The sequence below is a fragment of the Hakea prostrata genome, chromosome 5 (genome assembly GCF_041222555.1).
Source record: "Hakea prostrata isolate BN-2017 chromosome 5, UWA_Hpros_2, whole genome shotgun sequence".
Lineage (NCBI taxonomy): Eukaryota > Viridiplantae > Streptophyta > Magnoliopsida > Proteales > Proteaceae > Hakea > Hakea prostrata.
Genome location: NC_142604.1, coordinates 55,154,561 through 55,177,181, shown reverse-complemented (window position 1 = coordinate 55,177,181; position 22,621 = coordinate 55,154,561). Strand labels below are relative to the sequence as shown.

At 37.2% G+C, this 22,621-nt stretch overlaps 1 protein-coding gene and 1 long non-coding RNA gene across 2 annotated transcripts; one reads left to right on the top strand and one right to left on the bottom strand.

Moving 5' to 3' along the window:
• Nucleotides 1-2,872: 2,872 nt before the first annotated feature.
• Nucleotides 2,873-4,736, bottom strand: LOC149016642 (uncharacterized). The gene is made up of 4 exons (XM_089157081.1): nucleotides 4,608-4,736; nucleotides 4,249-4,509; nucleotides 3,580-4,155; nucleotides 2,873-3,481 (listed from the first exon to the last, which is right to left on the bottom strand). Exons 2-4 carry the CDS (start codon nucleotides 4,488-4,490, stop codon nucleotides 3,142-3,144), a joined length of 1,158 nt encoding a protein of 385 aa, XP_089013207.1. The 5' UTR covers nucleotides 4,491-4,509; nucleotides 4,608-4,736; the 3' UTR covers nucleotides 2,873-3,141.
• A 15,287-nt stretch (nucleotides 4,737-20,023) lies between these two features.
• LOC149016641 (uncharacterized) lies at nucleotides 20,024-21,664 on the top strand. Its single transcript, XR_016173669.1, has 4 exons — nucleotides 20,024-20,065; nucleotides 20,443-20,487; nucleotides 20,598-20,758; nucleotides 20,944-21,664. It is a non-coding gene; the product is annotated as an uncharacterized LOC149016641 (long non-coding RNA).
• Nucleotides 21,665-22,621: the final 957 nt, after the last annotated feature.

Genomic DNA, 22,621 nt, shown 5'->3' with positions numbered 1-22,621 from the left:
TTTTTTCAACAAGATATAGATAAATTAAAGCATCAGCAAAAAAAAAAAAAACACGACTTCAACCCTAAAAAGTCAGATTTAAAACAAATTTTTTATTTTTAGGTAAGAGATGCAAACAAATGGTAGTTAGTTACCTTACTAACTATAGACATTTTATTTACAGTATAAAATCAAATAACAAAAATTACAGAAGAAATAAAGAAATAAAGAATAGAAAATCAAATAAAGAATAACAAAAAACTGAGAAAAAGAGACACAATAAATAAATTGAGGAAAAGAAAGGGTACCTAATTGTGGAGAAGATTTTTTCCAAAGTTTTCTTTAACCCACACTTATAGAAAGGGAAGAATAAATAGGAAGAAAGAAACGGAAGAGAATAAATAGGAAGAAAAGAGAAGAGAGGAGATATGAGAGAATAAATAGGGATTGAGGAGTTAGTTTATAACTAGAAATGACATTTTAAATATATAATAAGATTTTTTTTTTCAAAAATTCCTTTAACCCACATTTATAGAAAGAGAAGAGAAGAGAATAAATATGAAGAAAATATGTGAGAGAGAAGCGAGGGGAGAATAAGTAGGGATTGAAGAGTTAGTTTTAACTAGGGATGACATTTATACCCACCATTTTACTTTTAAAAATTGTTCTCTGTTATAAAATATAGATGATATTGAATACAAAGAAGAAAGACAAGATGGGTTCAATCAGAATTAGTCCATTCAGTTGAGTGCATTACATATTTATAGTAGAAGGAACATCTATTATGATATGAAAATATCAGAGTCTACAAAAAAAATACAATATATGATTCTTACACACAATAAGATATTCTTGATATGGAAAGATAGATTGCCACTCAAGATAGAAGGTGCATAGAATGGAAATATTGACTGCCAACATTGTGTGTTGTGTTGAGATCACTGTAATCTTCAATTAAGATGGGAATGTGAATTACCAAGATTGTATACTGAGGTGGTTGAGATATTCAATTAGGAGTATAATCTCTTTGGGGGTAATGGACATCCATAAATAAATATTATTTATAACATTCTCAATATTGAGGGGGCCAAATAGTGATATTTCACATATGAGAAGAGAAAAAAATTGAAAAAATGAATGAAATTAATATATATAATGAAAAAATTAAGGAAATTATAAAAAAATTTCAAAAATCCAAGGGGTCCATGGCCCCCCAACCACTTAGTGGGTCTGCCTCTGTTAGTAATCTGACTGATTTGAATACCCCTAAATGAAAATGGATGCGAATTCGGAAGAAAATTTCGATGATCCATTTCCACCCCTACTCCTTATAGCACCAATCACATTTTGATATTGTTTACGCATTTGCACTATACTTGACTAATATTATAACATAGACCATTGGATTACTTACGATAAAACATGTGTGGTGAATTTTGTGGGGGAATTCATTAGCCGCTATGCTTCATTCTCCACATTGGGCATCATAGGCAATCCTTATTTACCTCCCTTAACCTAATACCTGGTGCATCTCCCTTTTGGGACTACATGCATATGCCTATTTAATGTGAGCTTTGGCAAAAAGAAAAGGTCACACTTGGAAGAAATACATTTGGAAAGCATAGATCCAAGCTCACACCCTTGATACTCCAAAATAATATTTTCATGAGAGGATTTCTAAATAGAACAACCCTCCCAATCAAAAGAGCCAATAATATAAGTCGATTGATCATCTCACTTTTTTCTCTCTCCACCAAGAGTCAATCAATTTTTCACAATTTCCCAAAAGCAAATTTAATTTTCCCAAGTAATGATATAGTACAACTTTGGATGTTTGAGATCTCCCTTTCTTCATCAAGACTAGTAGACTCTGAGCATGGTTGGTTCTTGTCACCTCTCACACCATGTCTTCTTTTCCTGCATCGGCCTCACCACAACACCCAAACAAAAGAGCTTTCCCAAATTGAAATTTGCTTCTCTGCTGTCTAAATCTGATAAGCTTCAGGTATGGAGAACCGTCTGTTCCTGGTTAGGGCTTGCGAAAGAGGGGATTAGAGTGAGGTAGATTTAGGGGTTTTGTTTTGTAAGTTTGTAAACTATTAAATCCTTAAATGTAAAACGAAAAAGTCATATTTACAATATAACCTCTGTCATTTTATTTCACACCATTTGATTACTTTCTATACACGTGGCAGAATCTCCACAGTTAGCTATAGGTTCCAGCAGCTACAACAAACAAAAATCCTCTCTGGATAAGGGGAGTTAGAGTTCATCACAGAAACTCTGGCTCCCTTATCACCAAATCCAAGGGAGGAGATTAATTTAGCTGTCATGCACTCTATAATTCACAGGAAGAGTTGGGTAATGAAGTGGACTCCAAAGTTTTAACTTATGAAAATTTTGAAAATGATAGAATGGTAGTCATGTTGTCAAAAGAGGGGGCCCATACAAAGCAATTTGCACGAGAGGAGGATTCTCAAAATTCGGTTTATAGGGAGAACTTGGAGTCTACCAAGCACTCAATTGAGGGGGCCCACGTGGAGGGTGAGTTGGTCATTGATAAGTGTCTCATGACTTAGGGGTTGATCCAACGGTACAGTTGGGTGTTGAGGTGAGGCCAAGACATTTTGGTATGAATTATGGAATTAATCGGTGGGGGGGAAAAAACATTGTAACTTGGGGGGCAAGGGGGACAAAAGCAATCTCGATCTGCTTCTGTAGATCTAGAGGAAGAAAGGGAGATCTCAAAATGTAGATGAAGGGAGATGCACACGTAAATATTAGACACATGGGGGTATGATCGCTGACTTGTCAAATAATTGGATGACCAAGTAAGAATTTGACAATTTAAATTTTAGAACGCATAAAAGAAATGAGAATATTGTAGAATACGTTACATAATCATTATAGCTGGTTCAGGATGAAATACAAATAGGCACACCCATTTTACATCTAAATAGAAAATACAAATTAAATTGGCATAGGGGTGAGTTTGTCTGGTCCAGAATATGTCTACTTCTAACTCGTAACATTGTGATATAATCACACTTTCAAACAGTTAGTTATTCAAATCCAACGACCCCAACGAAAAAAAAAAAGCACAGAAAGAATCAAACCAAACCCTCCTCGTGGGTAACAAGTCCCATTCAAAACTAATTCTTCTTATTCCGATTCAAACCTAATGCTTATTCCGTAGTTTTTGATTCGTTTGACTTTCCTGAACTCAAGGGTTGCCTGGTTTGGGATGGAGTAGTCTGAGAACAGCTTAGAGTTTTCCAAAGTATTTCCATCATATCTCAATACGTACTCGTATTCCAACCATGACTCAAACTTCTCCTTTAGTTCTTCACATATGTTTCCTACCTTCGATGAGTTTCGCACTTTCACTGTATAGGTTCCATCGCTTTCAGACTTCATAATTTCTCCGAGTGAAACTTTTAGGTTGAACACTTTTGCTTCATGATTCCACGATGGGTCAGCAATGCTCCACAATTTCGTTATCCTATAAAATATGGAAGAAAAAAAAATAAATAAATAAAATTTCAAACTGGAAAGCCAAGAGAAGATTATCATCTTGTTGTAATAATATCGAATTCTTACCGTTTCTCGAAGAATGACTCGCCTTGTAGGAGGGCTTCTTCTATTATTGGCTTTGGCATCCGAAGCAGCTCGTCAAGAATGAACTTGCGCTTCCTTGAATTATCAAATTTTGATAAGACTTTCATGCAATCTTCTACATGGTCATACTTATCTTCGAACTGGAAAATGATGTTGTCGATATCAAAGACGGGTTCCTTATTACAGGGGAAGGTTTCGCCACTAATATCACCTTCAACTTTTACTTCTACAGAGTACTCTATGATTCGTTTGATTCCCTCGAACTGGAGGGTTGCCCCGTTTGGAATGGAGTAATCTGAGAACAGCTTAGAGTTTTCTAAAGTATTTCCATCATATCTCAATACGTACCCCAATTCCGAGTGGAGAAGTGACTTAAACTTATCCTTGAGCTCTTCATATATCTTTCCTACATTCGAAGAATTTCGCACTTTCACAGTATAGGTTCCCTTGCTTTCAGACTCATAGTCTACTTTTTCTTCGGTAAGCGAGACTTGAAGTTTAATCACTTTTGCCTCATGATCCCACGATGGATCACCAGTGCTCCACAATTTCATTATCCTATAGAATATCCAAAGTAATGAACAAGAGAGAGAGGAGGGTGAGAATTGGTATGATTTTATTCTCAATTCAAAATGATAACTCGATTCTTACTGTTTGTTGAAGAATGTCTCGCCTTGCAGAAGGGCTTCTTTTATCATTGGCTCTGGCATCTGAAGTAGCTTGTCAAGAATGAATTTGCGCTTCCCTGAATTACCAATGTCTGATAAGTAATGCTTGCAAGTTTCTACATGGGTATTCTCATCTTCGAACTCGAAAATGATGCTGTCCAAATCGAAGACGGGCTCCTTATTATAGGACGTGGTTTCACCACTGATTTCGCCTTCAACATTCATACTTTTATTCTTCAAAGATCTGAGCCCATAAACAGATAGAAGGTAAAGATGTATGCATAACATCAAAAGAAACAAAAAATAGAAGAGAGAGGGAGAGAGAGAGAGAGAGAGAATTACCTTCCAAGTTTGAACACAAAAAGTAAGCAAGGCTGTCTAAGAGAAAGATTGATTGTAAGGGTTGAGAACCTTAATCATTATACTTATATGGAGTACCTGTTGGTTTAGATGAATGAAGATAATTAATATAATTAGTAGGCAATTCTGCATCGAGTCTACCAAGAAAAGAAAAGTTTTTCAATAATTGATAAAGGCAGTGATTAGCTTGAATATGAAAAAGGACCCAAGTAGACTTATGAAATTTGAACTCGAAGTAGGCAAAACTCTCTGTGAGAGTGTGAGAAAGATTGACTATAACAGCTGAGAATCTCAAGGTCTATTATTTGAGACTAAAAAAAATAATGTAATTAATGAATGATTTTTATAAAAAATAAAAAATTATTGAGAAAGGAGTGATCAGGTTGAATTTAAAAAAATATCCGAGGAAACATGGAGTTTGATCGAATCGTAGACAAAGGCTATCTACGAAAACATTGGCCATGTGTTAGAGATAGTTATTTAAAATAAGTTCACGTTCAGTTCTTTTTTAATTGGCTAAAGCTTACTTTTTGTCTCTTCTTTATAAGTCACCTAATGTGATCGGCCAGAGAGGCGATTATGGGTTGGACATGCTATATTATAAAAAATTAATGAGCAGTAATTAAGCTTCTTTTCCGCTGAAAGGACACAAGGAATTCAATAATTAATTAGGGTGCATATCATGCAGGCAGCCATTAGCTTTACTATTGTGAATATTGAAACTACTCTTTTAATAGAAAAAAAAAAAAATACTGAAGCTATTTGTCTTTTAATTAATTCTTTGGTTGTGGATTGCTATGGACTGGTATCGAGGTCTTGGCTAGTGAGCTGAAATGAAGCAACTCAGAAAAAGTGTTTTTAAATCACTTTTAGACTAACATAGGGAAGGAAAAGAGATTGGATTTTTCAAACAGGCGAATCTTGAATACTGGCTACAATTGTTTTTGTTATTTTTTGTTCAATTATTGAGAAATGAATGGTTAAGTTGAATATAAAAGAAGACCCGAGGAAAAATGAAGTTTGAACGCAATCGTAGACAAGACTATCTACAAAAAGATTGGCTGTGTTAGAAATAGTTATTTTAAATAAGTCCACATTCAGTTCTTTTTTAATTTGCTAAAGCTTACTTTTTGTCTCTTCTTTACAAGTCACTTCATGTAATCGGCAGAGAGGCGATTATGGGTTGGACACGTTATCATATTTTATTTAATGTGACTTTTGGCCGTAGAGTGTTAGTTTTAATTTTATTGTTATACTTAAATTTTTTTTTACATTTGAAAGATATTATTTGAGGTCCCAATCTCTATGTAGAGGAAAATGTCGTCATATGTCGTAAAAATTAATTTATTATTAGGGAGATGAGTTGACTAGCTTCAATATAAAAGAAGACCTAAATAGACTTTTGAAGTTTGAAGGTGAAAGTATTAGTTTTTTTTTGGCTTGAAGTACTAATGTATGCTAGAAGGACTTGAATCTTTTTTTTTTGGTACAAAGGCGCTTTTTAGATATAGGGATAGGGATATTACATATGCCGCCGGTAGGAGTTGAACCCATGACCTCTCCACTGAGAAGCAGGTTCCTAACCATCCTACTACTCCTCCATTGGCAGTTCTTGAATCTTTTGTAGCGGTAGAAATCATGGTCATCCTGCACCGCTATCCAATGAGCACCACATGGCAACGAATAAATCATAACCCTTGATTTTCAAATACCCAAATAGATCATAAGTTTCTATTATTAAGCCGGTTTATTTATCAAACCGTTGATCCAACCAGCCCTGTTCACCTAACACTAACAGATTGACTCACAAATCTACCTTTTCCCACGACGTCGCCACCATTGTGGTTGCCGGCCGAAATGACAAAGGCCACTTATCTTTGATGCATTCCAATGACAACCAAAAAGAAAATCCATGCAAGTAATGTTAAGTGCATCTCCATTACCGCAGACATTACACAGAAAGGAAAAACTTAAGCAGTAGTTAAGTGATTATGGCATTGAAGCTATAGTTGTCATCAAGCTAGAGCTTTTGAAAAACTTGAGGACTTCTATATTAAGTTGAACCAGGAGGGGCGGAGGATGTTCAACCCAAGGACCAATTCCTTCTTTAAGAGATCCAAATAATTTCTAGATGAACTTCTCTTGGCAGGGATTGCTTGTGCACCGCGAGAGCATAGAGATCTCCGAATCTTAAGAAAAATACAAATGGGTATCAAGATGATTTCCAAAACAATAACCATTAGAGATTGGATCAGGTCTATAACTCTAGTAGTGTTAAATGATCTCTTGCACAGCAAGATGGCTCCTTGTATGCCATCGTCGTGTTATAATAGTGAATCATCTCATTTACTACCCTAACAAGGCAATGTTGGCATGGCTGCAACTATGAAATCTCCTATGATCCTAACCCAGAAACCCATATTGTAAGTCTAAGAACTCGGAATGTGAGTAGAAGACAGTTGTGAGCCATCCTAATAGAGAATATTCGATTGGAACTTGAACCAATGGAATTGGATGATGAACATGATGAGCTTGGAGTTTTGTAAGAAGAATAAAGTCGAGCATTGACGGACTACGAAAGTGGATTGAGAGTTAACATTCGGCACTTTTGGAAAGTCTCCAAGGTCAAGTCGGACCCTTCTGATGTGTAGTGAGCCATGTGTTGAAGCAGTGTCACGAGGCAACTGCCCACGAAACTCAATCGTTGTCTAATTTATAGGGGTAGGGTCAATTAGGTAGAGGTCTCCCTAGGCGACCCCACGAGTAAGAAATTGATATTTTTGGGATTTGTGTTTTGGACCCCTATTTAATGCTATATTCGGCCTAAAACATAATATTTTACTCCCAACCGTTAGAGAACATCAGTCTATGTCAGAGTAGTCGTTTCAAAGAAGGAGAACTTTGCAACAATCGTTTGGAGAGTGATTTGAGTTCTAACTGTGAATTCTAAAGTTAGTTAATACGTCTTTCCTTCTAAGTTATATCTGTTGATCTTTCGTTGGAGGAAAAAACCTCGTGAGAAGATCAGTATTTATAGGGAACTTAAACCCTATTTTTATCTTGCAATTGGTGGTTTGCTGTCCGCGCACTGACAAGGATCGGCCTCCCAGGTGACCCTATCCCCCGGTTTTTTGGTTTTTGTTTCTAATTTCAATGTTTGACTTCTTAGGTTAATTCTAACTTTAACCATTGATTAATTAAGATAATTTGGATCATGTTAAGCCATCTTTTGATGCACTTCAAAAAGGTTACAAATCTATTGACAGATGAAGAATTCAACTATGTTTGTTTAACATTGACATTTAATTTGATATTGAACATGCATAATGAATGATACGCTGATTATATGATTATTTCATTTGTTTTATATTCTGAAATTTCTTAAAATCGTGTTTTGCTCTTGCTTACTGAATTTTGATGTATTGTGGTTGAGTTTGGAAATATCAATGATATGCATAGACTTGACCTAGGGTTGTGGCATGCCCATTGCTCTAGGAACCTAGTGTGAACATGTAGCTTAAATTGCACTCTTAGGATGTCTACTTGCATGGTTAGGAAAACCCGGTATTTGATTTGTGATAAAGATGGTGAGATGTATGAGGAGATACAACATTGCCGTGGAGGCCATTAATTGGTAAGGTTGCATATAATTGAGGTTGGCTCATAGGCTCCCAAGAAGGCAAGATGCATGAGGGGACACGAGAGCTTCTCCCCCCCCTGCAATTATATGTGGATGACCAATAGGGCTACGGATGCGTAGTCCTAGTTGGTTGGTGCCATAGGATACAATAACCTTGTATTTGGGAGGATACTGAACCGAGAAGGCAAGATGCATGAGGGCTAGACCTTGAGTAATATGTTAATGTAAAAGACAATGCATTGGGCTAGGTAATACCCTGACACACACACTAGTATTCATGCCAATGGTCGATGAGAGACTGTTATCCTGGATGCTCAAGATCGATGAGACTCCATAATAGGTCTGTGTGAGAATACCCAGAGAAGCCTAGTGTCATATTTTAATGTGTGCCTACCTAGATAGAGACTTGTGTTGGTTAGAGTATAGAAGCATTACTTCACTGCATTTCATTCATTGATCATATCAGCATACTTGCACTTTCTTATGCTTTGATTATGTAGTTATTTGTACATTGTTGAATAACTCGTTGAGTTATTTGGAACTCATCCATCATGGAAATGTTGCTTTAGACCTTGATGCAGAATAGGGTGTGACAAATAATGCTATCGGAACCACCCCCAACAACCCGTAGATGTGATCCATAACCACATGATCTCAGTTACACTATCAATAATAAATAAGACACATAAACCCATAATCAAGGGCAAAATGAGTAGTTTAATATTTAAGTAAGGAAATAAAGTTCCCTAAATACAAAATAAATACTAAATGAATCAATAGGAAGGTATCAGTGGAAGCAAAAAAAAAAAAAAAGTCTAATCATGGTTTGTTATTATATTTCAACGGTTAAGGGTATTCTATCTTAAATCTCTCAATGAAACGAGTCATGAGACCCTCCTTCGTCCCCTTATCCATGTAGCGAACAACCAAAGCTCTTTTCCCATCAATGGGTGTCATAACAGCATTCCATGCTCCCGAAAAAAGCTTTGTGTTCATATAAGTATGTTCCATTGGCGTCTTTAGGATCTCCTCAGGGATGTCCTCATATGCATATGAAATTTCTACTCTTTATGCAAGGGCATATGAAGAAAAGAAATAAAATCCACAAGGATGAGTTCTAAGGAGCTTAGTAAGGCAACAATTCCATACATATACCACGATCACTTAGTAAGCAAAAAGATGAATAGATGAAACGCTATGTTATGAATGTATCTAAAAATCTAACTACTCGAGTCTCTATCTAGGCCGACATGCTTTAAGATAAACATCAGCCCTCCTCTAGGTAGGTCTCGTCACTCTGATCCCTCATGAACTGGGTACCTCTGCTGGGATCCTGGGTAAGGAGTACGGTCCTCATCATCAACCATGGTTGGGATACAGATCTACACTCTCTCACCAAAATCATTGGTCTAAGTACTAATGCATGCCAAAGATTCTAAACCTAATGCAAAGTCATATGATCACAAAATACATGTGGTCTAGATACCTTTCCTCATGCCTAGTGTCCTTTTGGTCTAGTATCCTTCTCCACCTAGGAATGTAAGCCCTCACGGATTGGTTTCCTCTGTTGGACCACATTCCTTAACCCTACGGTCATTCACATATTGTTGGGGCAGATGCCTCTCACGTCTTCTCACAACACTCAAGTCGTCTTTTGTACTCCTATGAGCCCAACCCTAGCTTTTGTATGATAAAATGTGCGCCACTGTGTCTCCTCACGGATTGGTTACCTCTTTTGAACGCTCATAAGACCATGTCAATACTATCACGGATCACTCAACTTCAATTACCTTGCCAAAAAGATAGTACTATGTAAAGGTACCCTAACCATGAATCTAGACATCCTAGTCATGAAGGACAACAACTATGACAGTGTTGAGGGCATTAGAAGACAACGTCCCATACCACAACCCCTAATATCCCAAGCTAGGAGCATCGAGCCAGGCATTTCCCATTTCATAGTCACACCACAAACATCACTCCATGAGAGAAGTAAAATACAATACACATTATTCACAATTCAAAATCAACGAGTAAACAAGCATGATTGTGATTACAACATGTTATAAAGTCACTAACATGTTTAGAACAATTATTGAAACGTCATACTACACAATTCAGCTACATATGCAATTGTGTCCTTACCTGGCTTAACAAAATAAGTACGGAAAAACTAGCTAAATGCCACATGCAATTACCATAGCAAATCCTAGAAATCCCCTAGATTAAGACCATATGGTTATATTAGAATCTAGATTTCAAAATGAGCAGAAAAAGCTTCAAAACACTTCTGGAAACCAGCCAGTTGCTTAAGGTGGTTGGTCAAGTTGATCGACCGCTGTAAGTGACCGCTCCAGTCTCGGGCCGAATTCCAAGTTCAAAATTCAGACTTTTGATCACTCATCTTTGATCTGATTTTGGATTAATCTAAGTCTAAACCATGTCCTTAGAACACTAGAGAAGCCACTTAGACTATAGATCTTAGTATGGAAAAACTAGATCTACATCATCTTCTTCGATAAGATTCTCCATTAAATCAGATATAAAATCCATTCTTCTTGGCATGATCTAATTGAGATCATCAATGGGAAAGAAATATATTAATCCAAACTACCACAACAGAACTAGAGGAAGAATAAATACTCCCTAATAGGATGAAATTCAATAGATTAAGAGAGTGATTAAACTTACCTTCACTTAGGATCCAAAAGTCAAAGAAAACCTGAAAGATTCTTTGCTAGAAGAAGAAGATTTCTTCCACCAACCACGTGTTCTCTGACTCTTCTCAGTCCAAAGCAACCTTCAAGAATAAAATAATACGAAATTAGGTTGTGGAAAGCTTTAAATAGGGTGCCGGGGCAAAATAGGATTTTCAGCTAAAACTTTCAATCAACTGTTAGGGGTGGTGGTTGCTTGGCCAATAGACCGCTTTAAGCAACTGCCTCTAATACTTTTCAGTACTTGGGACTTTGGCACTCCCGGTTAATCCCTAACTAAAGTGCACTAACGGTGCCAAATATTCTTCATACTAGATACCGTACCCATACGGCACCTCTCCTGTTTCTGACGTACCATCTGTACAATAATATATAACACACAAAGAAAGGAATGAGTTCTAACAAACTCAGTAAGGATAACACATTTCTCATATATATGTCAACCAAATCCACAATGCATATATGAAATGAATGACATGCAATAGTATGTATGCTACTAAGATCTAACTATGCAAGTCTCTAGACAGTTGACATGCTTTAAGATATAACACCAGCCCTCCTCTGGGTGGGTCTAGTCACTCTAATTCCTCACGGACTGGTTACCTCTGTTGGGATCCTAGGTAAAGGGGTTAAGTCCTCATCAGGCATCTATGGCTGGGGTTTAAGCCAACACTCTTTTACCACAACCATTGGCATGAGTACTAGCGCATGTCGGGGTTTCTAATCCAATGCGAGGTCATACTAGTAACACGCTATATGAAGTCCAAATACATCCCAAATGGCACTAAGCAACTCATTTCCATATCCTTCACAACCTAGGAATGAGAATCCTCACAAACTAGCTATTGTTGTTGGACTCCACTCTCTAAGCCTATGGTCATCCACATATTATTTGGGCGGAATGCTCTCATGACTCCTCACGACACCCAAGCCGCTCCTTTGACGTCCATGAGCCCAACCCTAACATATGCAACCTACCATTGCATGAACAACAGTGGACCACTGAGTCTTCGCACGGACTGGTTACCGCTGTAGGATGAAACAGAGTCACATCACTATTGTCACGGGTCATCCGGCTTCAATGCCCCTGCTGAAAGGGTAATAGCATGTGGGGTACCTAGCCATGCAATTCTAGACTCCCTAGGTATGTCATCCAGTAGTCGTGATAGCGTTGGAGGCATCAGTGAGCATGTGTCCCATACCACAGCCCTCTGATATCTCAAGCAAAGATACCCAATTGGATACCCTTTCCATCACAACTACATTACATTATTCACCACCATACCATAATCAGTTGTTCAATATCACAAGTGATAAAGTACATAAAAGAACATCACAAACAAGTATACAACAGTGCTAACATGCTTAATACAATTGCAGCAAGGTACATGATTAATAAATAATAAAGAAAGCAGCTGATTCATCATGTACATGTTATTGCATAGAGAAAAGATAGTGTGTCCTTACATATAATTAAGTAAAAGATTACTAAAGTGCAATCCAATCACAATTATAAGACTTCCAGCAAAGTCAGAGGTCACCTAAACATAGGGTTACAAGAATACATAAGAGTCATGAGTCAAATCAAAGCGAAATCAAAAGTCACATAGCCGCTGTGACCTAGCCGATCGCGGGCTGGTCGGTTGGGTCAAGCGACCGCCCTTGTTATAGACAGTTTTCCAGATCCGAAAATTGGAAGTTTTGATCATCCAATCTATTCGCTTTTGGGATGATCTTAGTCCGAAATTCAATCTTAATAAGTCTATAACAAGTGCCAAAACAGAAACCTAAAATTAACAAGATCAAATACCCAAAATCTTCTCCCTTGATTAAGATCCATCATTTATTCAAATGCAGGGATTCTTTTTTTGGATAGGATCTTCTCAAAATCATTGAAAAGGGAATAGAACTAATCACAAATAGGTTAACACAAACAAAAGGAGAGGGATCTGCATCAATCCAAAGCTGAAGGAAGAGAATGGGTGAATGGAGATCCACTTACCTCAACCAGATTCACAAAATAGATGGGGGAATGGATCCAGATCACAATCCTTGCTTCACTCACCTTCCAGAACGTATCCTTTGCCTCCTAACCATCCAAAACAGCAATCCCAAATATAATAATACCGTAATAGGGTGGGGTTTGCAATTTATAGAGGACAGGGGGAAATTAGGGTATTTTCCTGCAAGCAGACCATGGTGGTCGCTTGGGGCGGTTGATTGGGCCACCGCCCCTAGTACATTGTTGTACATGGGTGCTTTGCTCAAGGGGTTGACTCCCAATCTCAACCTAACCCTAGAAAATACAATAGGAAGGTCTTACCTTCACTCCAGACATTTTCAAACACTTCATCACTTCCACCAAGGATCCAACTTCCCAACAATGCATGTTCTTCATCAAAAGAATCCAGATCCATGGGTTGAGGATATGGATCATGGACTTTAATCTAAATACTCCACAACTTATTCTGATGGCTTGAACTTCGGGTTATCGGACCTGCAATACGGATTCTGGGTTAGAATTACGACGGTTGTTACACTTTGACCGAAACATGGGCTTCAATCCGGATTGCCCACAGCTTCTTTCGGCTAGAGCTTCGAGTACTTGGACCTGCAATTCAGGTTTCAGGTTGGAAATATGGGTGTTATTACAGGATGCCTCATTGTTCCAAGAGTACGAGACGCCGGCAACTGATGCGTATGACATAATGAGCAAGAGAAGGGAAGAAGAAGAAGAGGTGCTCAACCCTTTGGGATTTATTCTATTGCATTTCTTCCGTGCTTCAAATTATATAAATGATAACTCTACTGTATTTATAAAATTCCCAGATTGCCCTCCTCTACCTCAAAGCTAATCTAACTTCCATAGATAGAGAAAGGGGGGGGGGGGGTTTCGCATCTTTTGTAATTCATTTCTTGCAATTTCTTATAATACATTGCTAGGATTGTCACAATGAAAACCTAATTAGAAACTATCTCTATTGTATCCCTAAAATTTTCTCGAAATTGATCTTTTTTTATATTTTTTTATTACTGTCCAAAATTACTCCTCCAAATTCTCCCATAGTAATTTTAATCGTGACTGTTGGACAAATATATGCTAGTGCCACAATCTTAGCAATGTATTATATGGAATTATAGGAAAATGAATCACTCATGATCTAGATATGAATGAAGAACAACCATGACCAATTTTTAAAGGACTTGGATCTGTTACAATGCAACAAAATCATTGGCCAAGCAACGAGGAAAGGAGGAAAAACAAGAGGGTGAAGATAGGCAGGTGCTACTTTCCTAGGCCAACCTGGTACAACTTGAAGCCCTACCCTAATCTCTTAACAAGAACTTAATGCAACTTTCCAGTCATGAGAATCATAGAGTATACCTTTGAATGTAAAAGCACATGATAGTCTCTTAAAAATTCTTTCTCGTAGCAAATGGTGCTGCTAAAAATAATGCGGGGAGATGATGATGGTTTTTTCTTTTCTATTGATGATAAAACTGAAAATTTGATGTGCAAGTAATTGACAAAATACACACTTATTGGAATTGGTTGCCTTCTTGAAGAGAGTTAGGATCTCCCCAGGAAACAGGGTAGAGAGAATAAAGGAGAGGAGAAATACGAAACCTAATCCTGAGGATGCTCCAGAATCTTTTCAATTGCTCGTTCGAGAACTACGATCTTTGGCTCTAGAATTGAATCATTTCCTTGTATTTGAAAAGAACTTCCGGATTAATAGGAAGGAAGCCTGATCAGAATGAATCCTAATTTTTCTTCTATGATCGACCAGTATAAACATCAACAACTTCGAATTGGATCGGTTTCTCCTCAACAAATAAGTGCTTGGGCGAATAAAATCCTACCTAATGGAAAAATAGTTGGAGAGGTGACAAAACCCTATACTTTTCATTACAAAACCAATAAACCGGAAAAGGAGGGATTGTTTTGTGAAAGAATTTTTGGGCGTATCAAAAGTGGAATTTGTGCTTGTGGAAATTATTGAGTAATCGGAGATGAAAACGAAGACCCGACCTTTTGTGAACAATGTGGAGTCGAGTATGCCAGATGAGGTGGTAGTGTTGTGTTTCGTTGGTTCGGTGCAAGTGCTGGAGCCAGAACCCTTAGGCTGCATTTGTTTGCAAAGGTGGGATGGAAGAAAATGGGTGAAAAAAAATCAAGATCATGAGCTTAATAAAGCAGGCTGTGTGGGGTTGCTCGAGTTTTTATAGGTGAATTACTATTCTGCAACACAGAATTCTGTAGAGATCAACTGGCACTTAAAACTGAAGTATTGGCTGTAAGAAAAGCTATTACTGGTTAAGCAGCAATATTTGGCTCACATTGTTGAGAGTGACAACTTGTATGTCTCAGCCTCTATGATAAACATCTACAGGCGGCATGGAAGATAGCAGCAACTATTCAAGATTCAAGACATCTAACGCATAAATTCTCCTTATTTGAGTGCAACATACATTGAGAGAAGCCAATATCTTAGCAGACTCACTAGTAGGACATGTTGTCAAGCATTCTACATCATTCTTTAGTTTGACCTCCCCCCAACCCCTCTCTGTGTTGATCAATGTTGATTGACAATGTTCATTGTACTTCTCTTCGTTTTAAATTTAAATAAGTTCATTTTCTTACCAAAATAGAAGAAAAAAAATCTTACGTAAAATCACAATTGTTTTCTTTATTGAAAATGACTTGGGTCAATTTGATGGATTCAAATGCAAATTAGACAACTCATGCATTTGGGTTTGTGGTTGTGCTTGGGGAGTTGTAGTTACTCATTATTGAGGATTGGGTGACTATGGTCGCTGGTTCATGATACCAGAATCCAATCCAAGTTTTTGAATCGGAAATTGATGGACAATGAAAGTGTCTCGTGCATTGCTTTGATGTTGAATGCGTAATAAATCTAGTGTCGTTGCAACTGTTTTTCAGAATCTAGTGGTGACTTATCTAGCTTACAAGCTAGAGTTTTAGTGCTACACAAACTCTCTCGGACTGTAGGAGATGGACCACAATGACGATGAAGTTTGTTAGTCATCTTATCAATTATTTTGAATTTGAGTTTAATTCTATTACAGTTTATTTGTATTATTATCTTCTTTTCTTCTTGACATTGTAATCTCTATGGACCTCTTCAGAGAAAATATTGATTTGCTTAAGACCTTTTACTATTTTCTGGATGGATGCTTTTATATGGAAACTACATACAAGCCTCTCTCTTCCTCTTCTTTTTTTTTTTTTTTTTGCAACTATATCTGGGAACTTGACTAGTTGACTGTCTCGTATGAGCTGTTTTGCTCATTGGGTATGCCGTTCTTTGTTACTTAGTCATTTTGGTGTGTGCTTGGGTAAAGGTTAATATCAAATAAACTTTCTGTTAATTGCGGATTTACATTTTTTTTTTTAAAATGGTTTTAGGATTTGTCTTTATCACGGTACCGTGTGTCGGTGATATATCGTCGTTACACAGCGAAAAATTGCCCTATCGTTGGGGGCCGACAAGAAACCCCCCAGTGACATGAAACCAACCATAAGTCGGCGATATATCGCCGACGATTGAATAGTCGAGCGATCACGGTTCATCACCATTCCTCTGGCTGCGGCGTAAACTTCCGAGAGAGAGAGAGAGAGAGAGAGAGAGAGAGAGAGAGAGAGAGAGAGAGAGATTTGTTTCCTCTCTCTTTCTTCAGATTTGAGGGAAAATATCAGAAAAAAAAAACAAGAGTCTGATCCAAGCTTTTGTTTTGGATTTTTTGATCCGAAAAGCATCGACGATGGTGAAAATCGTGAAATTTATTTGGATGTTTCTGTTTTTACTGAACTTTCTCTCTTATCCAGAGTTATCTTCAGTTCTCAAGCCGAGGAACTGAGGAGATCGAGTGGTTTGGGGATGGCTGACGGCGAGTATCCCTGGGAAGGAGAGAAAGTTGCAGAGAAACCGTAGAAGATGGTTTTTTGAATTTAGCATTTACATTTAAAAAAATCGGGCAACATGTCGCCCGTGTCAACCGTGTCGCCAGGGTCCAACACGGCAACATGGGTTGACATGTCGGACCCTGGGGTCTTTATATTCCTTAAGTAGCAGCTAACTCTCTATTCTGTTCTATTAGTGTTGATGGATTATCTTTTGCCATGGAAGATTCTTTTGACCTAAAACTAAACAATGTATTTTGTGATTTTGCTTGGAAGCAGCGTTGCTCCCAGCAGTCAAAGGCCCAGATCCATTTTGCAGTCTAGAGCAAATCTGGACCGTTGAGTGAAATGTTCATTCAACGGTCTAGATTTGCTCTAGACCCCAAAGTGTATCTGGACCAGGCAATGCTGGGAGTGGCACTGCTCCCAAACATGATCCTGTATTTTGTCTAAAAAATAGGATTAAGATGTCACTTACAATGGCGAATTGAGTAGTCATATAAATTAAGAAGGTACCATGAACAACTAGTTGGCCCATGTGCTGATTTGCCTTGCAAGGATATGCTACGTTATAAATTTTCTTCTTTTTTTTAATACAAAATTATCAAATACCTAAAACCCCTACAAGAAAAAGTAGAATTAGTGACGTTTATTTAGTGGCGTTTATATATTACCGCCACTAATGGACAGGAAATTAAAAGGGAATAACAACAAGAATTTGTGGCGGTCTCTTATTTTGCCGTCACTAAAAACGTGTTAATAGTGGCTGTTTATTATATGCTCGTCACTAAATATAGCCATTTAGTGGCGGTTTGTGGCCTAAACCCTATCCTATATATTACTAATAAAAGAAATCCGAACAAAGTCATGGGTTTGAAAATTTTCAATTAAAAAAAAAAAGTTATATAAAAATTCTTACTTGAAAACGATATACATTTTCAACGGTAATTTTTAAAGATTTTTTAAACAGACGACGAGTCTTGAATACTGGCTACATTTTTTTTTTTTTTGGTATTTTTGTTCAATTATTGAGAAAGGAGTGATTAGGTTGAATATAAAAGAAGATCCGAGGAAACATGAAGTTTGAACATCCGAGGAAACAAGATTATCTACGAAAAGATTGGCCATGTGTTGGAAATAGTTATTTTAAATAAGTCCACATTCAGTTCGTTTTTTAATTGGCTAAAGTTTACTTTTTGTCTCTTCTTTTCAAGTCACCTAATGAGATCAGTCAAGAGAGGCGATTATGGGTTGGGCACGTTATATTATTTTATTTTATGTGACTTTTGATAGAATGTTAGTTTTAATTTTATTGATATAATTAAAAAAAAATTATCTTTCAAAGACATTATTTGATGTCCCAATTTCTATGTAAAGGAAAATGTTGTCATTTGTCAAAAATTAATTTATTAATAGGAAAGTGAGTTGATTAGGTTCCATATAAAAGAAGACCCAAATAGACTTTTGAAGTTTGAACGCGAAAGTACTACTCTTTTTTTGTTTTTTTGTTTTTTGTTTTCTTGTTTTTGAAGTACTAGGTCTTTTACCCATATGCTAGAAGGACTCAAATCTTTTGTAGTGGCACAAAACATGGCGATCCTGCGCCGCTATCCAGTGAGCACCATGTGACAATGAATAAAATATAACAGTTGATTTTCAAATACTCAAACAGATTATAAGTTTCTATTACTAAGTCGGTTTATTTATCAAACCGTTGATCCAACCAGCCCTATTCACCTAATAATAACAGATTGACTCACAAATCTGCCTTTTCCCACGACGTCGCCACCGTTGTGGTTGCTGGCCGAAATGAGAAAGGCCTCTTATGTTTGATGCATTCCAATGACAACCAAAAAGAAAATCCATACAAATAATGTTAAATGCATCTCCATTACAACAGACAGTACACGGAATGGAAAAAGTTTAGCAGAAGTTAAGTGATTATGGCATTGGAGCTATAGTTGTCATCAAGCTAGAGCTTTTGAAAAACTTGAGGACTTCTATATTAAGTTGAACCAGGAGGGGCGGAGGATGTTCAACCTAAGGACCAATTCCTTCTATGAGAGATCCAAATAATTTCTAGATGAAATTCTCTTGGCAGGGATTGCTTGTGCATCGTGAGAGCATAGAGACCTCCGAATCTTAAGAAAAATACAAATGGGTATCATGATGATTTCCAAATCAATAACCATTAGAGATTGGATCAGGTCTATAACTCTAGTAGTGTTGAATGATCTCTTGCAGTGCAAGATGGCTCCTTGTATGCTGTCGCCGTGTTGTAACAACGAATCGTCTCGTTTACTACCCTAAGAAGGCAATGTCGGGAATCATCTCATTTACTACCCTAAGAAAGCAATGTCGGCATGGCTGCAACTATGAAATCCCCTATGATCCTAACCCAGAAACCCATATTGTAAGTCCAAGAATGGAACACGAGTAAAAGACAGCTGTGAGCCATCAAAACAGCGACCATTCGATTGAAACCTGAACGAATGGAATCGGATGATGAAGATGATGAACCTGGAGTTTTGTTAAGTTTCGTAAGAAGAACTGACTCGAGCATTGACGGATTAGAAAAAGTGGATTAAGAGTTTACAGTCGACACTTTTAAAAAGTCTCCAAGATCAAGTAAGATCATTCTGATGTGTAGTGAGCTAAGTGTTGAAGCAGTGCCACGGAGTAACTGCCCACGAAACTCAATCTTTGTGTAATTTCTAGGGGTAGGGTTGATTGGATAGGGGTCTCCTCGAGCAACCCCATGAGTAAGAAAGGGGTATTTTTGAAATTTTGTGTTTCGGACCCCTATTTTCTTTTGTCATTTTTTTTTTTAAATGCATAGAACAGGATCAATCAAGGAGTTGTTGGTAAACCATCAGACTCAAGTTCAATCCAAATTTGAATATGATTATAACCCCAAAAAATATATATATTTAAAATTATTTTCCTTTAAACTAGTGCCATTAGTCCAGCTAATCGATCCCTGTGGTTATGCAATTATATATTTACAAGGCAAATAGACAATTAGAAAGTGTGAATTCTAAATTCAAATAGCTACAGGCCTTGTGAATGTGTACTATAAATAGAATGTTTGAGATGTGAAGTCACCACCATTAATCTTTCTCGAGGGCAGCTTCACGGGCTTTGGCATTCAAAGCAGGTAATACCACTCACTCTTGTTTATTTCGTACTAAGGTTCCCTAATGCAGTGAACATGCAAGAGGGATTCTAAATTCAAATTACTGGTATATGTATAGTATAAATAGAACGTTTGAGATCGATGTCAAGTCGCCACCATTAATCTTTCTTTTCACGGGCTTTGGCATTCAAAGGTAATAGCTAGCACTCAGTACTCTGAATTGTTTATTTTAAAACTATTACGATTTTCACGTATCGATCTCCAAGTGTGAAGGTTGGATATAGATCCAGTGAATTGTTGGAATATATAGTATTCACTCAATAAACTGTTGTAACTAATAAGATAGAACCTGCAACTTCCTTAAATTCCTTCTGATCAATGATTGTTTTTCTGCTTAGATATATCTTGGAGAAACCTTCTGCAGACGTCTTCTTCACTAAATGGTAATTTATCTCTCTCGTGTTGGCTTGGCTTTCATCGTTCTTTTCTATTAATTTTTCATACTCTTAGCTAACCATGTTGGTAATTGCTGTTTCTCCCTGTAAATCGACAGGCACAGGCGGACGAGGCGGACGACAACCACTCTATGAATTGCCAGAAGTTATTAGATTCAATGAGTGAGTCAATGATAGACAAATGGATTTTGGGGGAGATGTTGAGAACGCCAAATGATAAGTTACACCATTACTATGAGCACCGCCTATCATTTTTCAAGTAAGGATTTTCATACAATTGACATTTTTTTTTTGGTTAAAGTGTTGTTGTATTGATCAGGGATCTACTATATCATATTTTGCTGGTTATTGTAATTCCTTTGGTTTCACTTTCAACACGATCGAACTTATGAAATCATCTATTTTTTGCCGGTGGCTTTTTGCTTGGATCAATCAACCAAGAAGATATACAATAGGAGATGGAGATCAGCAGCCATACTTTATCGTTTCAGGAATTAAAGTGCCCATGGTAAGAGAGAAAACTATAGTGTTGCCAAAAAGAATAGAGATCAAACCGGCCTGCGACTATACGGCCGTTCACTGGGAGCCAAATATGAAAATTTTTGACGTACGTCCGCGTTTTACGAGGGCAGTGGAGCACAAGGGTTCTGAGATTACTACATCAGTTCCAATGCCATTCGATTCGACGGTACAAGACTTACTCGAACATCTAAAGCGTAAATATAAGCACAGGATCAAGTCGGAACGAGACACGTACGTATTGAGATACGGAAATTTGACTCTACAAAATTCCAACAAGTTATCAGACTACGATATCTCTGACTGGGAAAACCTCACGTTTCAGAAATTGAATTAACTAGGGTTCCAGAGCCTCCCTGCAGCGACATCCACCAGTCAGGTTGTGTTGGAAACTTGGAATGCTATCAACTACTATTCAGGTCAAGCTAAGCTGGTCAATGAAATAAAAGTGATTCTTGGTTTTTTTTTTTTTTTTTTTTTTTTTTTTGAAATTTGTCAAAGAAATTGGATGTCTTTACAACACCAAAGTCTTGGATCGACTAGTTGCTACAATTTTATTTTGTTTTTAATTTTTTTTCTTCATTTTAATATGAAGTAAAAAGAATCTTTATCTGGCCTGCTAACCTCTTGAATGGATATTCATGAATCCGGGACAGGATAGTACTCACATTGTCGTGTATAAAATCGACTCTATCTTTTAACAATGGAGCTAATGATTTTTGTTTTCATACATAAAAAGTTGATTATTGCCAACGCAGAGTTGTTCTAGTGGTGAAACCAATACCTCTTAGTGAACAGGTCGTGGGTTCGACTATTGCTGTGGCACATTAATATTCCTATCCCTCGGCGCTTAATAAAGCTCCTTTGTACCAAAAAAAAGAGTTGATTATTAGGTTAAATATAAAGAGAAGACCCAAATAGACATAGGGCGATTTTACCTATGTGTGAATTAGATTTTTACAAATATTTGCACTAGAAAGTATGAAGCGAAGTATTGGTACACATTCATTTATAAAATCCTCTCCCCTCATTGTTATATTCAAAGAGTTCGAAATAAAATAATTGCACTAAATTTCACATCATTGGCTGAATAGAGGAGGAGAGGATGACAAGAAAAGAAAACAAAATTTTTCGCTCATGGAAGTGATGGGTGGTTGCCGGTGATGGTGGCGGAGGGAGGGAATTATTATGCCAATGGATTAGTTTTGGGGTAGATAAATAATTTCATGGCATAAATATGGTTGAACAGATGTGTAAATAAATCATACCATTAAATGTATTGAATTAAATCTGAACCGTTTTGATGCACGATTTAGATTTAACCCCACCAAATATGATGGTGCGATTTCTAGAACTGTTAAGCCAAGCAATTTACACGGCCGTTCAGCCACCACCTTCCCTAATTTCACCTTAAATTTTAACAAATTTTTGTTTATTAAGTGAGAGCAAATTGATAAGGTCCCTTCAATCTGCTGGCGTAAGTATAGCTCTTCCAGGCCTAATTCATCTAACGATTCACAATGATATCCGAAAAAGAGAATTAGTTTACAATGAATGCTAGTCTTTACCTAGAGGAACCTTTTCCCTGGACCGTGTCTCAAAG